Below are 20,075 nucleotides of genomic sequence, written 5' to 3'. Positions count from 1 at the left end.
CTTTTATTATTCTTTACTGTAGCAAAAGACTTCCATTTAGGACATAAAACACAACACTGATTTGGGAAATATAAATATAAATTCTTCTTCCTTAGAAAACCTTAGAAATGATATCTTGCAAACCAATAATTGAAAAACAACTTTGTTGTTATAGAACAATGAATGGTATCCACAGTCTTTTGTTTATGCCCTATTCAAACGCTCATTTAATTTCTTCCATAACTCAGGATAAACACATTCAGATTGAGTTTCTACCTAGAGGTGCCCAGAAACACAGTGTTCAAACCCATTCATGTCGAAGTGTAACCAGTCAATTCTGTGAATGGGAAAAACAATAATGTGTGTGACGTGATAATGTATTGTATATACTTAGTTTTCAACCAGTTCTGGTTCTGTTTTTTCCCATTCAAAAACACCACTTTTGAGTGTGGTCAGATTTGCAACCTTACTGGAGTGTGACAGTTTTTTTATATCTTCCAAGTAGTTTATTAATTTATAGGTTGCTGGACAGTAAAACTGCAACTATATCTTACTGGATTTTTGGCGTTTTCATAATGTCTAAATGATCCTCTCATTCTTAAAAAAACATACACAAGGCCAAAGCAATGTGTTAAAAAAATAAAAAGATACAACATGTGCCTTTAAGGTTCTGAATGGGAGGAAACAGGTTCCTTCCAAAGCTACTTATCATTCAGAGCGACATGGGCTCAAGCATTTGTAAAAACCATCCAAGAACTTGAGGAACATTCTACCAGTTACAACAATGCCAACAATGTGATTTTAATGATTTCTGGACTCAGAAGGCCCTCTTATAGGAAGTAGTGGAGGTAGTCATGCCACTAAATTGACAGCTGTGTGAAAAGAGAGCTGCAGCATAGGAACAGCCTGTGTGATGCTGCAAAAAACAAACAGGTGGCAAAAAATGAAAAAGAAAAAAAGGCATTTTGACTCCATAATGCCATATGTGTCATCTGTGATTTAAGCAGTGTTTTTGGTCCTTGGTGGTTTCACAAGGAAGAGAAAGGTTAAAAGGTAACAGGGAGGTATTCTTTTTCCATCATTCAGTTTCACTTAGGCCACACGGCCGCCGCCACTCCTGGCCTCGTTCGTGGATCCACTTGTTTGATACTAACAATAGAAACAAAAGACAGAGTTTAATTTAACTTCGTTTGATTGCTGTATGTTGACTGTAATTAAGTGTTTCTGAAGGTTAGTTTTAACACCGGGTATCTTGAGCAAATGTTACTTTCTGATAAGTGGTATGTGGTGGTAGGTCTTTATAGATGGTCTTATTAACAAAGAACTCACCCCACTTGTTGCCCACCAACACTGGACAGGCTGCATGTCGGGTGCTGTAGTCTCCTTCCCCACTGGCAAACAGGTTGTACCAAAACACTGCAGTGCCCTAGAACACACACAGTGGCCTTTGACAGTGCTGCACTCCCACCATGCATCTCAGAGTCAGTGAGTCTTATTCTTACCTTCTTAGGCCAAACTGCTGCACCAACATCTGGGAACACGGTGGCTCCACCTGCTGATACGTCACTCATCTACAGTAGAGACAGTATGGCAAAATGCTGTGGTTACCCTTTTATATGAATCAAATCTTGTTGTGTTTCTACACAGATTAAAGGTCAGAGGTCAGTGGCTTCAGTGTGTATGTGTATTTTACAATATTTTTTAGAAAATATGTACAACATAGTCCCGCTAGAGAAAAACTGCTTTCTGCACAATTGTGAAAATACAGGCTCTAGTAAATTCACAATAAATGCTATGTAATCTTTGTTGCATCTCTTTGATCTCACTTTACTATTGGTGTTATTTTGCGACAGAGCACCCACTGGCAGAGTCCTTCATCACAGATGACAGAGACGGAGATGTATAATACCAGGAGGTCACCCTGAACAAAACCAGAATTTGTAAGTGTGAGACTGCTAAGTTCACAGTGTATGCAACGTTTCTAACTCAATTATGTGAAATGAAAGAGTCCAGACAATTATCTACTGTGAACCCCCATGGCTTTAAGTCTGCATCATTTTCTTTGAGGTCAGTGATATGAATGATAGCTTTGAACTTTCAGTGGCTAAAACACACCTCACTGTCAAAAATGTTTGTACATATAAATAATGAGAACATTAGTGAATGCTAAAACTTTGTTTTGCGGGACTGTTGCCAAAAGCATGATTTTGTAACAGCATTTCAGTAACTACTGAAGAGTTTGATTTTCTTTGGCTACAAGTTTATGTCAAAATTAATGTGTGCGTTTTGTATATGACAACTCACGTAGAAGAGCCAAGTTGCTATGCGATTTCCAGTCCCCAGCTCTTTAAAGGCATCTGGCTCATCTTTCTGTACAGAAATAACAAAGATCAGGTTTAATTTCCTGTCCTAACACTGTGTTTATTTGCAAAAATTAACTGCATAAACTGTACCCTTCCGAAGTCAAAATGTGGCTCATATTGACCTCCAACTCCATAATTTGCAACCTAAAAACAAACACAATGCAATTTAAGTTTTCTTACAACACACAAGCAGAAGGCTTGTCAGAGTCAAAAGGGACTGGCCTTTCACCAATACTTTCTACATGTATGCATCCTTTACGTAAATTACCTGCAGCTCTTCTGCAGTGTCCATTTCCAGCCCTGTGAGATCTTCAATTCTCTGGTTGATCTTTTCAATCATTGGATCATCATATTCAGTGAGCCAAGCACTGGAAAACAAGAGAGGAGGATGAGAAAAGAGGAGACATACTCTGTACTGCAGTGACATGCATTGTCCACTAGATGGTGGTAAATAGCTCTCCTGGAAAAGGTGACAAAGATAGCTCATGCTGGTAACATGCCACAAAAAGCTCAAAGAGAATGTAAGGCTATGCATTACAATCAGGTGAGAGAAAAGTGAATAAAGTTAATTACATGCAACAGCCCAGGATTTAGAATCCCCAGTCAGCTCAGGGTACAGGGTGGCAGACACTTTTAGGAGTTTGGCTGAGGACAACAACTTTATTTTACTTTATGGAAACTACTCTGCCTTCACATTTACTGACACTCCTTTAAACATGACAGAACAGTTTCAATTTCTATTTAAACACTATTCAAAAAGCCACATGAATATGACGCTGCCAAAACATGAGACAAAGACAAAATAAATTCCAACACACTGTGAAATTTAGTTTTTTTTTTGATGATTCTCACCTCCACTGCCTCTGGTTTTGAACATCTCTGCAGATCTACTTTGAGGTGGATATGTAGCGTCTGTATTTGTATAAGCCTGAGAGAGAATGATGAGTCATCTTTTTTTTTATTTGGAGTCTGAGGAGATGATGAGTTATATTTTTTTTTAACTGATTCTGGATTAAATGTGAGCCAAGTTTCTTTAATCAAGTTTGTTGCAATCAGTTCAAAGAGAGGTCGAACTGTTCCGAGTTCGTCCATCTGTCAGTCTGTTTCCTCAAAGACTAAGGCTCACAAAACTTGGAAAGACATGCTGACTAGCACGTACACACACACAAAACTTCTAAGAAACACCACACCCTCACAGCCACATAATTTACTACCCAGAAGAGTAAAACCAAAGAAATATGGGGATTCAGTCAGCAACTGACCATGCTATTTTAGGCTGTGAATCAACCAACAGTGAGCAATGCATCTATAAAAGTTTAACATATCAGCTAGGAGGGACACGTGCCACCATCTTCTGCTTATCTGTATACTGAAATACTCAGGCCCTGGACGTCTCTGCTGCTGATAATGGGAGCTGACAAAGCATAGCAGAATTGCAACAGTTCAAATGAGCTCATATTAGAATGAGTGACAAAGTCATTCCTGGAAATTGCAGTGGGCAATAGAGATTCAATGCATAGGAATTCAAATCAGGAAAACTGGTTGGGGAAAGAAAACAGCTTGGTACAAGCTTGTTAAGCTCCATGAAAACGACAAATCATTGGTGAAATTAAAGACTTGTTCTTACATTGGTTTAAACTATAGCTCAGCTAAACATAATGTTCAGGCTTAGGGCTTAAACCAAACAGAAAGCCTCTATATTGTTAGTTTTCTAAAGTGCAGCTAAACATTAGGGCGGAAGGCACTGAAGCCCTCCTGGTCACCTGTGACCCCTTACCTCTTGGAGACTCTGTATTGAGCTGTGGTAAGTTTCCCAGTTTGGGGGTCATGCACAGTGGCTCGCCTTAACTACAGTAGTTCCCGGAGCACAAGGACATGGAGGTTCAGGAAAAAAGTAAGGAAAAAAGGAGAGTGGAACACAACACACACACACACACAAGATGACAGGTGGAAAGAAGAGGAAAGAGGGAGAGAGAAGAAAGGCGGGTCACTAGTTGTCAATGTTATTCTTAAGAGGGACCAGAGTGTTCCCCGAGGCAATGCTAGGGTCCAAATGTCTCTTAAAACACACATATGTATAAAATTTAGCAAGTCAATGACTGCCTCTGACACACCACCTGGCTTTCAAAAGCAACTACGTTAATGTCAGCTAGCAGAAAAAGTAACACATAACCACCTCCTTTCTCCTCCTGTGTTACCTTTTTGTAACAGCCTCCTGAGCAGAACCATGTCCAGTAACAGTAAAATACTAAATATTTTTAAAGTATCTTTTTTAAATTTGTTTCATCACTATTACAACTCAACAATAGTGTATTGATGTCAATATATGGTATGTAAAGCTGGATCCCACGCTGCAGCTCAGGAGTCTTCAAGCTTTGGAGAAGAGTAGGAATGGAGCTATGGGTAGAAGGAATACAGAGGAGAAAAGAAAACAGGAGGAAATCCCTCTTTCTCCTCATTGTCTCTATCCAACTTACTCTGTTACAGCTTCTGGCTCTGTCTTACCTTTTGCTGATCCTGTAAGGAGCTGTCTCCAGCACTCCTGTGATGGGGTTGGAGATTGTTGCCCTGCGTAGCTGTGAAGCCAGGGACATGATTTACCCACACACAGACACACACAAGTAGAGGATTGTGTGTGCCTGTATGCTATCAATTAGCCACACAGCTTTGACCTCCCACCCCTGATCTATCTATCTATCTATCTATCTATCTATCTATCTATCTATCTATCTATCTATCATCAGCTCAGATTTACTTACTCGTGGTTTTGCCAGCTCTTTGACTCTTTCGATTTCTGTGTTGGAGATGATGTCAAGGTAGCGAACAATGTAGGGACTGTCCCATTCATCTTGCTGTTTGACAGGTGCCAGCACAAACTTGGGGTTGCGATTGTTGTCATGGTAACGACAGAACAGCCGGCTCTGCCTACGGGGTGTCTGATTGAGGAAAAACAGTAAGCAGGGAACAAGGTGTGAAACTCTGTTCAGTCTTATAGGTTAGAAATAGTGCTTTGCGCATTTTCTTCCTTACCAGTCGGATACCCTCCCCACGACAAAGCATCTCATACTTCTTCCTCTCTGGGATCAAGGAAAAAGTCTTTTGGGACTTTTGCTTCTTCTTCTTTTCAGTTGTTTCCCTTTTTCCTCGCTCCTCCTGCTTTGCACTTTCTTCCTCTGCAGACTTTTTTGCCTTCTCCAGCTGGAACTCAAAGTACTTCAGGTTGCCCTTGGCGCGTTGATGCTCAGGGTCTGAAAATGAGACACCGTCAGGAATAATAGGGATGATTACAAATAGCGTTGACTGAAGCGATGTAGCCTAAAACTATCACATGGCCGGTAATCAAAATAACCGAGCCTTAACCATGACATAATTATATGCTATTTATTTAGTCTGACCTTATCCGCTTCTTGGAAACGTGATGTACTTGGCTGTTTAATTCAAGGGCACTTTCAGGGGAAATGTGGAAAAACAAGGGCGCCATTAAGGCTTACTCAAGGTTCCTAAGCTTTCAGCCACAACTATCAAGTGAACTTCTTTAAAACAGCTGTAGTCCTGAATGCTAGGATCATTTGTAACACTAAAACTATTAATAATAATAATAATAATAATAATAATAATAATAATAATAATAATAATAATAATAATAATAATAATAATAATAATAATAAACACCACAAAATCTCTACAGTCATCAATACTCAATAATAGCGATTTCCGACAAACATAAAACCACTTTTCATCATCCAAACATCTGAATCAAATTTCTGTGAGATTTCAGAACATCTGATTATATATAATAAAACAATGTCTCTGTGGCTTGAACATTGTGATCTCTGTCTCTCTGCTGCTTAGCATGCCCTTCAGTTCAAACCTCAGTTCAAAATGTACTGTGAATGTGTCCTTTTTTTCTCCAATCACCTCTTTGCTGAAGCACTTGCCATGTATACACGTATACAATGTCTTATTTCATTAAAAAAATCCAGATTACAACATGCAATTTAGGAGATAACTGCTTTTCTATTTGATGTTTAAGTGATATTATAAATGTTAAATAGAAAACTAAAAATCACAGTATACCTTTGCATTGCAGAACATTTAAAAAGGGTACTCACCCAGTTCAAGCAGCCTTTTAGTATACTCCAGGGCACGCTCTATCTCCCCCTGCTGGTAGATGGAGTAGCTGAGGTAGTCCAGCACTGTCACCTTGTCCAAGGTGGACTCCTCTCCCTCATCAAGCTGTTTCAGGGCCTGTGCCATCCATAGCTCTGTGTGGTAGTAGTCCACATCACTGTAGGCAATTTTCCCCAACTCGAAACAGTCCTCTACTGTCATATGACTTTTGTGTGTCACACCTAGTGGGCAGACAAGAGCGGAGATATGAGAAACTACTTGTTCCATGTATGTGACATGCCACAATTCAAGGACTTTACCGGGCAGGTCTCCAATAGAGATAGTGTTGGCGTCCAGTCTGTATGTGTCTTGTAACCGGAGGAGAGCTTTAGCTGCCCCAGTCTGGTCCTCATCTGTGGGGAAGTACTGTCTCTGGATGGTCAAGTTGGAAATGAATACTGTTTGTAGACAGCATAGAAAAAGAAACAGAACAACAAGTCAAAAGATGCTTGGTGTGACTTGAATGAATGAGTGAATGTGACAAAAATGAGAGATGAGAAGTGAAGTAAATTTGTGAACAGATAATTACTGTCTACAGACAGAATAAAAAAAAATAAAAGGTAAGCTTAAAGCACAAATAAGCACCATCTATACTCATGCACGTCATTATGTTACCCAGGTTTTTATTCATACCATCAGTAGTGTCACTGAGCACAAGACTCTCCAGGTTTCCCCACTCAGTGTTCAGCCTCTTCATGAGTTTGAAGGCATTTACTGGATGCCCCAGGAAACCCTCGGGGTCCTGTGTGGCTGTGGCTGTCAGTGAATCCATCTTATCAGCCCACCTATTACACAGAGGTAAAATCTTTAATAACTTTCATCTAACAAGCAACAGTGATTTAGTGATACAAGACACAGTAGAGCCATCTGAAGTGGTTCTGTGGATGGTGTGTAGTGTAGTGCTGAACACTAACATACAGTAAGTTAGTATAAATTAATGTGTGTATCTTGTCTCCACAAACTCACCTTTTGACCCGTTCCAGTTTATTCTCCTCTGCTTTAATGTAGTCCTTCAGAGAGGTGACAAGGTCTTTTTCTGTGTATAACAGATCTGTCATCTGACCTGAAACATACAGATCAGAAACACTTAAAATCAACACTGCAGTAATGGAATACATAAAGTAATACTTATTTTATATAACCATTACAGTTTCAACACTGTCAGTATGGTTTTACCTATGGAGGTGAAGAAGTCATTGTGGGCTGAGAGCGACTGCAGGCAGCTCAGAAACAATACAAACCAACACGGCAGCTCCATCCTGGTGAAGGGAAGAGAATTAAGATATTATATTCATTCAATTTAACATGTCAGTAAGGTTAACATCATTTTTATTATATAGAGAAAAAAGTGAAAATGAACTTTTCCTTCTCCATCTGCATCTCAATACCTGCTGGACATCAGACAAATGGTCTTCACTGCTATGTTTTATTAAACCTTGCCATCCACATCATCTCGCTACCGACAAGCCCCAGTGACAAACATTATCAGCAAAACTACAAACTGTTAGAATTCAAGTTATCCTAAACCGCACACATGCTAAAAACCTCTTTAGTACTTTACTCATCTGCTGTTTGAATCACCCACACTAAAAGAGCCACATGAAACATTCCAGACCTGACAACCAATCCAGTAAGCCGTTTCTTCCATTGTCCTAACATTCCTGTTTTCCTACACCTTTCCCTGCTACTCCTAATAAAGTTCCTGATAAAAAAAAATGTTTGCATTCAAGGCCTGTGGACTGTATAGAATAACTGAAACAGCAGTGCATTTTACAACAAATAATTGACTCATTGTCTGCAGAACTGTTATTCTACTACACTGTATGTGTTGCAATTGTAACAGAGCAGTTTTTCTATGAGGGTTATTTAACTTTCTGATACTGCGTCTGTAGATTGAGCAACTTCAGTTATCCCAATATCAGGAAAATATAACCATCTGCAAGAGATATAAAGAAAATAAGCATTTTGCTGCGAAATGAGTGAGCTAAGTGACTGGAAAAGATGGGTGATCAGATGCAACAACAGCTCAAAAAAAAAAACTTGAAAAAGCCTTCACCACCACACAAAGCCAAATATAAGTCTGTGGTTGCTGTCACCATGTCTGGTTCAGCTTTGTATCTGGCACTGCCATAATATCACAGCTTCTAGCTTGTGAGCAGTGACACTGGAGTCCTTCTGTCCATACAAACACAAATTCAAAGAGAACTGTACTAAAATATTTTTATCCACATAACAGCAGACGTAATAATGTGTGCATGCATGAGGAATTTTAGCGCTTGAAAAATCCTGGATTCACACATACACCTGGTGCCTGGTCTGCAGAAATTTAAGGTAAAGTTAGGCCACTGACAATTTTTATTGTTTGTTAACAGAGTTTCTTAAAAATAGGACTGAAAATAGGCCAATCTGAACCCTGCTGGCCTTTTGTGCAGCACACTGTGATAAAGATTCTTTCACTGCACAGAAGTAGACTTGGACGGAAGTGGTGAAACCAAATGGTTCCAAAAGAATGAAAATTCCTCCCAAACTTTACAACAGCACCACAGCACTTGGCCCTTTGCACTGAAAACTTAACCGTAGTGATCTTATAAATGACCCTTTGAAGCTCAATCAAAGAGATTTGTTACAAAGACAGGGTAGATCAGGAAACTAAACCTTTGCAATCTATAAATGTATGACATTATTTACAACAATACAAGAAAGATAAACTAAACAACTGCTCTGCATGCCTTTCATTTCAAAGCTAGAGCAGGCACACCAAAGGTAATACATTACTGATTTGTGACTACGAGAACTGCAGTTAGCTATACTGCTGCAGGGAGCTTTCTTGGATTTATTACAGGTGATGAAATATGTGGTATACTGTGTAAACTGACACACTGGATAAGCACACGTTTTAGGTGTAAGTCAGATTCATATTAGAACGACAGATATGCACCCACAGAAAACCAAGCAGCCACAGAAGCATTCATCCTTGTTCCACATACACCTGGTGAAAAGTAAAGTTCAGGCATGAAATCCATGCAGTTTGTTCAACCTTCTCACTGGAAGCAGACAACAGGCTGGGGCAGGTTCTGACTTTGCCACATGGACAAGTTTTCATAAAAGAATGACTTCATGTGGGATGGTAATTAAGGTCAGCACCATACACTAAAGGAATGAAAATGTATTCCGATTTACAATAAGAAAAGCAAAATAAAACCATTTAAGTAAAAAAGGGGAACATCAAAAGAAAGACACAACCTATCTTTACACCTAAGTGCAGCTGCATTTCCAGAATCAGCACTGTGACTCGGTTCAAACTCGAACCAACTGTAATTATTGTAATTAGTGTGAGAGCACAGGCGGCAGTTACAGCCGCTCTCACACACAATGTTGGATACACAAGATTAAAGCTGAGCATCTAACAGGTAGATTTTGGAGCTATGTGTCATGCCAAACATTACAATGAGAAAGTGAGAGTGTTTGTATGCATGCATGCATACATGTAAACCAAAATGTTCTAACTTTGACCAGCCTGACACGTAACTCTCTAAACATGTAATTGAAAACAAACTGTGTAAATTAGGCAAAACTCACAGACATGTACATTAAGTGACACATAAATTTACGTGTGAATGGCTGCACAGGTTATCATCTAATGAGTTCGCAGTTTACAGCATTAGGTTGACACACACCATCTTATCAGTTATATCTCTCCTCAAGTTGTCCTTTAAGACTCTTAGTTGAAGGTTTAAATGGAAGACAGAGCAACAGCAACAAAGTGTGAATGTAATTGTAAACATGAATGAATAGGCACATCTTTCAATTATTTAGGTCATTTTACAAAGAACAAATGACGAGTACTTTCAAGTTCTCAATATTATGCCAGATTTGTGCTTAACTAAAAAAATTCATATATAAACAAACAATATATAAATCTAAATTTGATGAAATAGGAATCCACATCTCAAAATATACTTTTGCTGAGATGCTACTGCTGATATTCAGCATTGTGTTTCAGTGGCTTCTTCACTGGGATATGACTCCTTCCAAGTTTCACAGTGAGTGAAGCAGTGGAGTCACACAGCACAGGATGCGGATGGAAGAGGACTGCCACGTCTTCGCCCCTCCCCGCCGTGGAAACTCATGTGAGGACTGCTCACTCCCCAATGGAGTCTGACTTTACCTGCGATAACCAGTCAGTGCACCCTGCAGACTGACGGGCAGCTGGGGGATTTTACTCTCTGCAGTCGTCTGTTTACTCCTAAACACGTTTTAGCGTGCATTTATGCATCCTACGAGGATATAACTAAATATAAATAAACATTACTTTCTATCCCTGAACAGCTACAATAGGCGCTCTTTTTCTACACATGATATTTTGACATTTATAGCATGGAAAAAAAGACGTAAAAATGAAAAATATGAAATGGAACATTAAAATAAAACAGCAAAATAGACATAACATCCTTGTGCTTTTCCAGTTACAATGCCAGCTGCAAAAGACACAGTAGCAATAGACTGCTTGGTCATATGTATAGACTGCTGGTGGCTGATGAATAAAGAGTAAATGTTGTTAAATGAGCTAAAATAACACAAGGCAGAGTGAAGGCATCCCACGCTGCACTGCACTGGAATGCCTTAACATTTAAAGGTAGTTCCCGTAAGCTAATTTCAGGCTTCTTTCTGCTTATTTACACTGTAGACTATGTGATCTCTCCTTGTTATTACCAACTAAATCAATGTTAGCCTACAACACTTACTTTTACCGTGAAGAGAATACTTATAAGTTTGGTAGGGTTTGGCTAGTTTTCAGCTAGCTAAGCTAGCTAGCTTAGCTAGCTGAAAAGCTGAAATCCCAAAGGAAAACAGAAGTTCGTAGTTTCTAATGGTTGTCGCTGTTCAAAGAAAATGTGATTTAATTAATTATAATATAAAATAAAACGTATGAGAGACAAATTACACTGTAAGCTGACAAAGTAACAGCCTGAAATAATCACAGCAGGATTTCTGCACAATCTGATTCAGGAGGCAGTATTTACCTCATCCAGAGCATCCAGAAGCTGATATCTGTGGCGTTTGGCTCCCGTGAAGACTTAACGCAGTTAACGGCAAAATGAAGATGAATCCGGTGGATCCTCCTATTTATCTATCTGTGGTGTTTCGGTGGTCTGTTGGCCATCTGCTGGTTAAAGCTGAATCCGTGACAGACTGGGTCTGAATGCTACGTGCAGACTCACATGCATGCTACTAGAGACTTTGGGGGCTGTCTTTCTGTAAGGGGGTGGTGTCTGTATTTGTGGTGACCCGTAGTGACACGAATGTGAATGTGTGTATTTTGGGGTTCAACCCAGAAATTGTAAAAGCAGCAGCAGCAGCATCCTTGTGCCACGTGTTGAATATCTACTGCGGAATAAAATGTACCATCACCCCCTGTAACACTCATCATACATTTTAAAAATAACTTATGTGCGCACTGGGCTCTGCAGCTCCATTAACAGCTTTGTTGTGTGCAGTTTTACAACATTTAAGTTGGCCAAACAACGTGGTTTTGCCTTTTTCTCCCCCCCACACACATTCCAGAAGATTCCTCACTCCCAACTGAAAGTGTGTCTGGAGGGAGGGGATTCCTGCCTCCTGCAGCTGAGTGTAACAGGGTGGAGTCTGTAAAAGAGAGTGCAGCAAACTGTTTAAACTATTTCATGCATTATGTAAACCCACCAGTGAGTAATGTTAAAAGAAGAAGCAATTCTAATGTAAAATGAAATAAATACACTTTATTATTAAACATATTCTAAACACTATCACCAAGCAAAATGTCATAACAGGGGCTATATCACTGTGGGTCATACAGAGGTCACAAAGTGAAACATCTGTACGATTACTGTTGGTATTGAGGCATAGCACAGGAATAAACACAGTGTAGAGAGAGAGTTGTTGGTGAAGTGAGATTAACGTGAAACATGGGGAAAATACTCCTATTCAGTCTTTTAGAGTCTCTCTTGCAGTATTCAGTCTCTGCTTATGTGACACCTTTTCTCAATTCTGAACTTTAGATGAAATAATTATAATACACTCTTTCATTCTCTCCAGTATATTCTTCTTTAAGTGCCTGTTCTTCCTCCGGTCATCGGCGGATGTCATCCAGCGAGGTTAGTCTGCTCCCAAACAGCTGCTCCTCATAGGTCAGCAGCTGGCGCAGGAAGTTCACGTTGGGTGCTGTGCATGCCCTCCTTTCCTTCAACCAGCGCAGGGCATGAAGCAGTGACCAGCGTCGGTGCTCCATGAGGAAGGCCAGCGTTAGTGCAGAGCTGCGGCTCCTGCCCATACTACAGTGGACCAGGACTCGCCCGGCAGGCTCAGCCTTCAGCGCTGTGTTGATGAACCTGGATGCCAGAGGCAGCGCCTCCACCAGGTCCTGCTGGGCATCATCACTGAGACGCAGCCTCAGGTAGCACAGCGTGGTGGGGAACGTGTCAGGGCAGTTGGCAGTGGCGTTGACCACATGTGTGATGTGTAGATTTTTGATGATGCGGTAGTTGGAGGCCTGGGAGGCAGAGCCCTGGTAGAGGGCTCCTTCCAGGATCTCTGAGGGGTAGATGGTGAGGGTGTGCCGCTCAGGTTCAAGCAGGACCATACGTGGTGTGCAGAGGAAAGGGTACAGGGCGTGGAAGGCTGAAAATCCCCCCAGTAGGATGACAGGGTCCATTCCCAAAGCACTAAGCTGAAAAAAGCAGCGCTGGAGGTCTGGAGAGTCTGCCCTGGCCTTCACACTGCCAACTGAAGTATGTGGAGAGACGAACACAGAGGCAGGAAGAAGAGTCAGAGCCATCCAAACAACACAACACTAACAGTCTAGCTATGCTGTGAGGCTGTCTGGGCTACACGTGATGAAATGTGACACAGGCAATGCTAACATGCTGACGCTAAACAGATATAATATCCTTAATCTCAGTTTTACCAAGATAGCATATTGTATTTGTAAATTTTTACACCTGATGATGGAGCCAGACTTCCCATAGATGCTGACTACCTGATCAACAGATATTGCCTGTTGTCTGGCTCTTCATGCATGAGTGTGTGTTTGCTAAACACTGACTACTAACCTGGGCTGCATCCTTCTTCTGCATACAGCAGTATTATAGAGTACTTCTGCAGCTCTATACAGCTGATCAAACAGCCCAGCTCGGGGTGGATCACCGTCACAGCAGCCCGCGCCGTCACCACGTGGCTTTCCTTGTACCTAACAAACAAATTCATTCATACTATGACAGAAAGATGACACTGGTAATAGTTTGTTTTTACATTTGCTGCTGTAGATGAATGGTTGACTATTGAGTTACAGGATAGTGCAGAACAGCAGGTCAGTGAATGAAGCCACTGAAGTGGTTTTGACACCAGTCACAGTTAAAGTTTCAGTGACACAACACTTTTGCACTTGTGCACTCACTTGTTCCAAAGTTTATTTACCATTATGTTGATTTATGTAGAGATGTGCTACTGCATTTGTGCAACACTCACCTCTCTGCACTGCGACAGTCCAGGATGAGCATATAGTAAGGATCATACAAGGCCGGCTGGCCTTCCTCAGCGTTCAGCAGGTTGTACACTTGCTGTGGGGTGATGTAACCTCGCTCCACACAAGCTGTCTCTGGAAGAGCGGGAACTAGCACCTCCTCTGGCTCACACACCACTTGCAGGCAGAAAAAAACAAACAGTAAAACATGTCTGCATGTGTACAGCTGTACGTTTATAGCTTTAAAGGTAAAACGACACCCTTTACCTTTGTTTTGGATAGGTATGATGGAAGAATGGTCGCTGTCTGTACTATTGACCTCTCTGTCAGAGATGCTGCTCACTGTTTGGAATGTGTTGACAGGCTCTTTGGAGGCCGTTCTACAACTGTTATTCACTCTGACAGGCACACAAAGGCACAAACATACAGACAAGTGCAGTCTCAGGAAAGTCATAAAGCGGAGACTAAAAACAAAGGAAGTGACTCATTCAATACAGTTCAGTTCAATTTTATATATATATATATATATATATTTTTTTTTTCCATGAAGACTTCAGATTTTTACAAGTGCAATAGAAACAACAGAATTATTTACCTGGACAGTACTACGCCCATCTCGTTTAAGTCATTTAGCAGATGCATCAGCTGTTCCCACCAGCCCTTCATTAGATGAACATGCTACACACACAAACAAAGAGATAATGTCAAAACTGTTGAAGACGTTTTGAAGAAATTAACTAAAAAGATTAAAAAAAAACAGACTATGCAATATTTGTTGTAGCTGTGATTCTCACTCAACCCAGCTTCAGCCTTGCTCTTTATTTAGCCGGTGGTCTTGGAAACACAGTAACAGTTAAGTGCTCTAGAGGGCCACATGGTAGCTGGCTGTGACAGGTGACGGAGGAGAGACCTGGATAGGAGTCCTACTTCACCCAAATTAACTCCCAATAGTTGCAACATACACAATAATTTAGTCAGGTTTGAAATCGCTGTTAACGCCATGCAGAATTTCTCGGGCACACACAGAGAGGGAGATGGAATTACATACATGAGCCTATCTCTAGGTAGAAAAAAATAAAAATTATTGTTGAAAATGTCTTTAAAACTCAACATGGCTTGCTTTTTCTTGTGAACTCTAGCTTGTAGGGATTTTTTAAAATAGTAATAGAAGTAGTGAAAAACAATAAATAATACAAAAACAGCAATAAGCAATAAGCAAGCTTATATTAGCAGTTGAAGGGATTCCTCTGTGTAATTTGGGTCCATAGCTTGCAAAAAGTAACCTCAGCACCTATTGACAACATATAAATAAAGTGCACCAAACGTCCACCATCCCTTTGAAAGAGCTACACTGCATCCTCTCCATTCAAATATTGAAGTTTTGAATCTTACTGTATGTTTCGGCGTGCCCCTCAGTTGTCACTCTCAGCCATGTCATCTCCTCCACCTTCACGTCACTTACTCTTCCTCTCTTTCCTTTTACTCACAGCCTCTCCAAACCTAACCCACCATCCTCCTCCAAAACTACTGCCACCTCCCCCATTACGTTGACCATCCCGACCCCACCACTTCCACCACCACCACTGTTATATTTTGTCACACCTGTTGTACCTATAACTGCTTTTTACGTATTTTAAGCCTGCCCACTTAATTACAGTCAAAGCAGCTAGTCTAGGGCATGTTGGTGCCCTTTGGTCCGTGTCACGGTCACGTTGCTGTTGTTTTAACTATGTCCACTGTGTGGAGCTCATTTTTGTTTTTATTGTCCATGTCAAGTTTCCCATTCTGTTATTCTCTGGTATCATGCAAAAATCCAGTATGTAAAATGTTATGCAAAAATACATTTTTGCATCATGCATAAAAGCAGTACTTTGAACAGGGTCATTCACTGTCACATATGCAGTAATCTTATATTCTTAAGCTGTATAAGCGTTGGTCCCATAATCTATAACAGAGTATGATTGCGCCCTGTTGTGCTCCTGAGTGATGTTAATGCTAACAGCCTTATTTGAAGACGTGTGAAGAACTAGGCTATATCGTTCATGTGAGAGTAAACATACTTTTCTTATGTATAACCTACAGTGTGTCTACACGTCAGGTGTACACACATGATCGGTCAGCACCCCATGACACTGTGCAGCAGGCAGGCTTGTTGCTATAGTATTCTGTATCAATCATCAGCACTCACACAGACCTCCATCCCCTCAGTCTGATGGCTCTGTTTGCTTAAACAGACCCTCCGTCATGCAGCCATGTTGCCAGGCTGGGGGACTCCATGATGCCAGAGAAGGGGTGGGGGGTTGGGAACATGGAGCTGGGGAAGTATTGTCAGGAATGTCACAAACAGATGTCAAAGCTGGAGAATACAGCAATAGGGATTTACTTCCTCTTCAGCAAACAGTACATCAATAAATTTCATCTATACAGCCTACATCAGTAAGATCCTCAGACAAATTAAATTCCCTTTACATGTGTTTACGATGTGTAATAAAATGTACCAGCAAACTGATGTCTTAATCAATTTCATGGAGGTCAGGTGTTCTTTGAAAAAAAAAATATGACTTTGATAACTGTCAAACTTGATTGCTTCCTTTTATCTTGTGACAAACAAACAGAGACCAAAGTCCATCCTGACACTGAGAGGAGAGGTGAATACCCGCAACACCGAAGTGCAGCTCAACACAGCACAATGGAGAGGAAAGCAGACACCTGTTAGCAGGGTAATTATTGGCAGTAGAAGAAATGAGTGGTGCTGAGAGCCACTAAGAGAGAATGTTTGGAATTTGAAAATGAAATATGAATTTGTGAGGAATTTCAAATGGTGAGTGTTTTTCTTCTCTTACATTTTTTAGCAGTTATTATTGAAAGTTATGCATGTCAGAAACGTTTTAATGCAAAATATTTCTTGCAAATTTAAAAATAATATTTTAGCTGTTAAACTGATCATTAAGCCATTTAACGGTTAATTATTAGTCTTTTTTTATTGAAAATCAAATTAAATGCATGGCTCAATGTTGCCTTATTGTACATATATTTACTTTGGTAAAGATTTCCAATATTCATAATTGTTTATATATACGATTATATAGTTGCTCACTTTAAAATAATAATAGCAAAGTCCCAAATTAACTGCTGAAGTGTCAATTCATGCTTGAAAATGGCACACATGTTGTCTGAGCTTATAATTAAACATGGTGTTCCATTGGGTTGTTCTTTAGAGAACATTTTATTCTCTTCTCTATTGTGAGAATTTCTCGTCACACACTGACATCAGATCGCACACACCTGTACTCAGCAACCTTTGAGCAGAATGACAGCATGTCTTTTAGGTAAAAGGTATTATTTTCTGGTTTTGATGTTTTTAGTCTAATAGCTGAATGAGTCATGTGCAAGATTTCAATTATAAGGTGATTGTTCTTTATTTAGTAAAACATCAGCAAAATGGATCACACATTTGATAAAATCCAAAAGTATCTATTCTGTGCCTGTAACTTCCTGTGTGCAGTTCAGGGGGATGGAGTGCAGGATGGAGTGCCTCAGTGGCGAACAGTCTCTCATCAAATCACACACTAAAGCCGCTGTTTCCCTCCTTCTTTCTGCTGCTCATGGTGATATATGGCCTGGCTGGCAAACTGAGAAATTTTGTGGCTGGCATCTTCATCCCTCAGTATCACTACCCGTACCCTGTGGCTCTCTGCTTTGCTCAGGTTGGTGCCTTCAACCTGCAGTGTTGTTTCTGTGCATTTTTTTTTCAATAGAAAGCATGTGAATATAAGAAAATGCATTGTGTAGCACAGTGTTGTTTACACAGAGCAGCAGGGTGTTCGCTTGTGTATTTATACTGTCTCTGCCACCATTTAGGTACAGAAATGGCTCTATACTAATGTGTCACTGTAGGACAAAGAAGGGACTGTGACAGTTACTTTATAAAATGTAAATCAATTGATCATTGGCTGAAGTTCATACAGTGAGCTGCTAGCTGTCAGTGCAGCAGTGGGTGTGCTGTTTGAAGGGCAGTGGTAGTCCTGAGTGACAGGATTTAATACATAATATGCGCCTGATAGATGTTTAACCAAATGGCCTCCCAGATGACTGACATGTAAACCTGTGGCTTGTGCAAAGGTTTATGTAGCTCAGGAGTGAATTGTCTGAATGAGGGCCATGCACTGACTAGCCTTGGCTCTTTAGGTAAAGGGTGCTGTGTGTGTATGCAACAAAATAAAACCATTGGACATTAAGCTAATCATGAATTATGCTGTAATCTGACATCATTTTCAGGTGCTGGTCTCTCTCTTCATCTTAAATCTCCTCCATGTCCTGAATGTGGTGCATCTAAAACACTACTCCAGGCCCCTGGGTGAGAGGCTGCTGCTGCCTGCTATTTGTAACAGCCTTCATTCTGTGTTGGTCATGTGGGCCAAAGCCTGCAGCTCATACACCAGCCTCTTCCTCCTCACCCAACCCCTGCTAGTACCTGTAACTGCGAGCTTGAGTTTCGCTCTGAAGCTGGCATCCCCACCATCTATTCACACCACTGTTCTGATTTCCATTCTGAGTGGGACATCTATTGTTATCACAGGTAAACTTAGAGAGGTGAAACATGAGTGTTCTTCTCAGATTAAATCTATTTAGGTACCATTCTCTCTCTCTCTCTCTCTCTCTCTCTCTCTCTCTCTGCAGCATCCAGACATCTGTCACTCACAGATCCTCTGGAGAACATGTATGCACCTCTGGCTCTAATCCTCCACAGTCTCTCTCTCACCTGCCTGACTAAAGTGTCTGAGGCTCCACGCCACCACCCTGATGCCCAGGTGTCTGTGTTTGACATCTACTACACCCAGCTTGTGAACCAGAGCTGGATACTAGGCCTCCTGTGGCTGCTGCATCCTCACAGTCCCTGGCAGGTGGTGAGTCAGGGCAGCTGGCACAGCCTGCTCTTTTATGGATACTTGCTTGCTATTCTCCTGCTGGGGATGGTGCTGAACTTCCTGCTCGGTATGATGGCTCTCTGTGTGTCACCGCTGGGTGCTGCACTACTTCACTCTGGAAAACCAATAATGCAGCCATTTTTTCAGCTACTATACTGAATGCCCTACTGAATGTGTAATGTAATTAACAGTATTTAAAATATTTCAATCTCCCTTCAATACCTCTAGCTCAATTAATTTTTAACCAGAGTTCAGAGGAATTTGCCCTTTAGTGACTTTGATTAAAAACTGAGCACAGAGTGTTGAAGCTGCTTTATTACACGTTTACTCAACAGTGTTAAAAATATTAACTCTCATCCTTGACGGAATGAATTTTTAACCTGTTAACCTTGAATGACTCTGGCTTCAATGACGTCAGATGAGGAGGGGCAGTGAATAAAAAGTTGCTATAGCTGTTATTTTAAGTTGTCAAAAGCTAAACCATGTCCTAATGTAACCCTTTCTGTAAAAGTAATGACTGTAAAATGTAAATAAAAACAAAATGTTGTGATATGCAATTAGTATGATAAATTAGTCTTCACTATTTTTCATGGATTAGTTAGAGGATTTCAGCTACCTCGGGGTCTTCTTTGTGGTATCCTCCTGTTCTTGATGTGCTAAGTGTCTAGACTGTTTATCAACTCACAGCTTTTGAACTGTGAACTGAAGAGCAAGGTTTTCCCTCTCTTCTTTACCTCAGAAGATGCAGCTTCCAATATTTTCAGATTATTTTTGACCTGTTGTTAATCATGAGATGTTTGACCAGGCATTTATGAGATGTTGCAAATCACTTCATTTTGTTTTGTTTACATTTTATATATATATATTTACATATTATATATATTTTAACTGGGTTATAGGAATGAGCTAATATTATTAAGCCTTTTTTGTGTTTGTGATAACATTTTATCAACTGATATGAGACTGAAATAAGGCTTTATTTAGAAAGAGTATTTGTTCTTTTTGTAACAACCACAATGTGACAAAAAAACACAATAAACGTTTAATTTGCTGTAGAATCTCATTATTGTTGTGATTTCCAGATTTTAGTGCTGTAATGTTTTCTTCCAGCAGTCAGAAATCTGATCTACACATTTT

The 20,075-nt window shown here is 40.4% G+C and overlaps 3 protein-coding genes across 6 annotated transcripts; 1 reads left to right on the top strand and 2 right to left on the bottom strand.

Moving 5' to 3' along the window:
• Positions 1-173: 173 nt before the first annotated feature.
• On the bottom strand, positions 174-11,751 carry p4ha1b (prolyl 4-hydroxylase, alpha polypeptide I b). 4 transcript variants are annotated; one of them, XM_028423863.1, is made up of 16 exons: positions 11,537-11,749; positions 7,689-7,771; positions 7,479-7,575; positions 7,146-7,297; positions 6,773-6,910; positions 6,455-6,694; positions 5,373-5,590; positions 5,102-5,278; positions 4,848-4,918; positions 4,120-4,185; positions 2,611-2,710; positions 2,433-2,486; positions 2,284-2,349; positions 1,482-1,550; positions 1,309-1,405; positions 174-1,128 (listed from the first exon to the last, which is right to left on the bottom strand). In XM_028423863.1, exons 1-16 carry the CDS (start codon positions 11,548-11,550, stop codon positions 1,058-1,060), a joined length of 1,713 nt encoding a protein of 570 aa, XP_028279664.1. In that variant the 5' UTR covers positions 11,551-11,749; the 3' UTR covers positions 174-1,057. The 4 variants fall into 4 exon arrangements, with proteins under 4 accessions (XP_028279664.1, XP_028279663.1, XP_028279661.1 ...); XM_028423862.1 differs by lacking the exon at positions 4,120-4,185 and having other exon boundaries at positions 11,537-11,748; XM_028423860.1 differs by lacking the exon at positions 4,848-4,918 and having other exon boundaries at positions 4,120-4,190; positions 11,537-11,748.
• A 714-nt stretch (positions 11,752-12,465) lies between these two features.
• On the bottom strand, positions 12,466-15,527 carry LOC114447562 (serine/threonine/tyrosine-interacting-like protein 1). The gene is made up of 6 exons (XM_028423908.1): positions 15,403-15,527; positions 14,606-14,688; positions 14,278-14,408; positions 14,016-14,187; positions 13,601-13,737; positions 12,466-13,274 (listed from the first exon to the last, which is right to left on the bottom strand). The coding sequence occupies exons 2-6, from the start codon at positions 14,674-14,676 to the stop codon at positions 12,622-12,624; spliced, it is 1,164 nt and encodes a 387-aa protein (XP_028279709.1). The 5' UTR covers positions 14,677-14,688; positions 15,403-15,527; the 3' UTR covers positions 12,466-12,621.
• A 1,136-nt stretch (positions 15,528-16,663) lies between these two features.
• LOC114447787 (uncharacterized) lies at positions 16,664-19,941 on the top strand. The gene is made up of 4 exons (XM_028424244.1): positions 16,664-16,831; positions 17,516-17,717; positions 18,289-18,589; positions 18,691-19,941. The coding sequence occupies exons 1-4, from the start codon at positions 16,800-16,802 to the stop codon at positions 19,095-19,097; spliced, it is 942 nt and encodes a 313-aa protein (XP_028280045.1). The 5' UTR covers positions 16,664-16,799; the 3' UTR covers positions 19,098-19,941.
• The last annotated feature ends 134 nt before the right edge of the window (positions 19,942-20,075 follow it).

This window comes from Parambassis ranga, chromosome 15, assembly GCF_900634625.1.
Source record: "Parambassis ranga chromosome 15, fParRan2.1, whole genome shotgun sequence".
Classification (NCBI taxonomy): domain Eukaryota; kingdom Metazoa; phylum Chordata; class Actinopteri; family Ambassidae; genus Parambassis; species Parambassis ranga.
The sequence above is the reverse complement of the archived record's forward strand: the minus strand, read 5'-3'. Positions and strand labels throughout refer to the sequence as shown.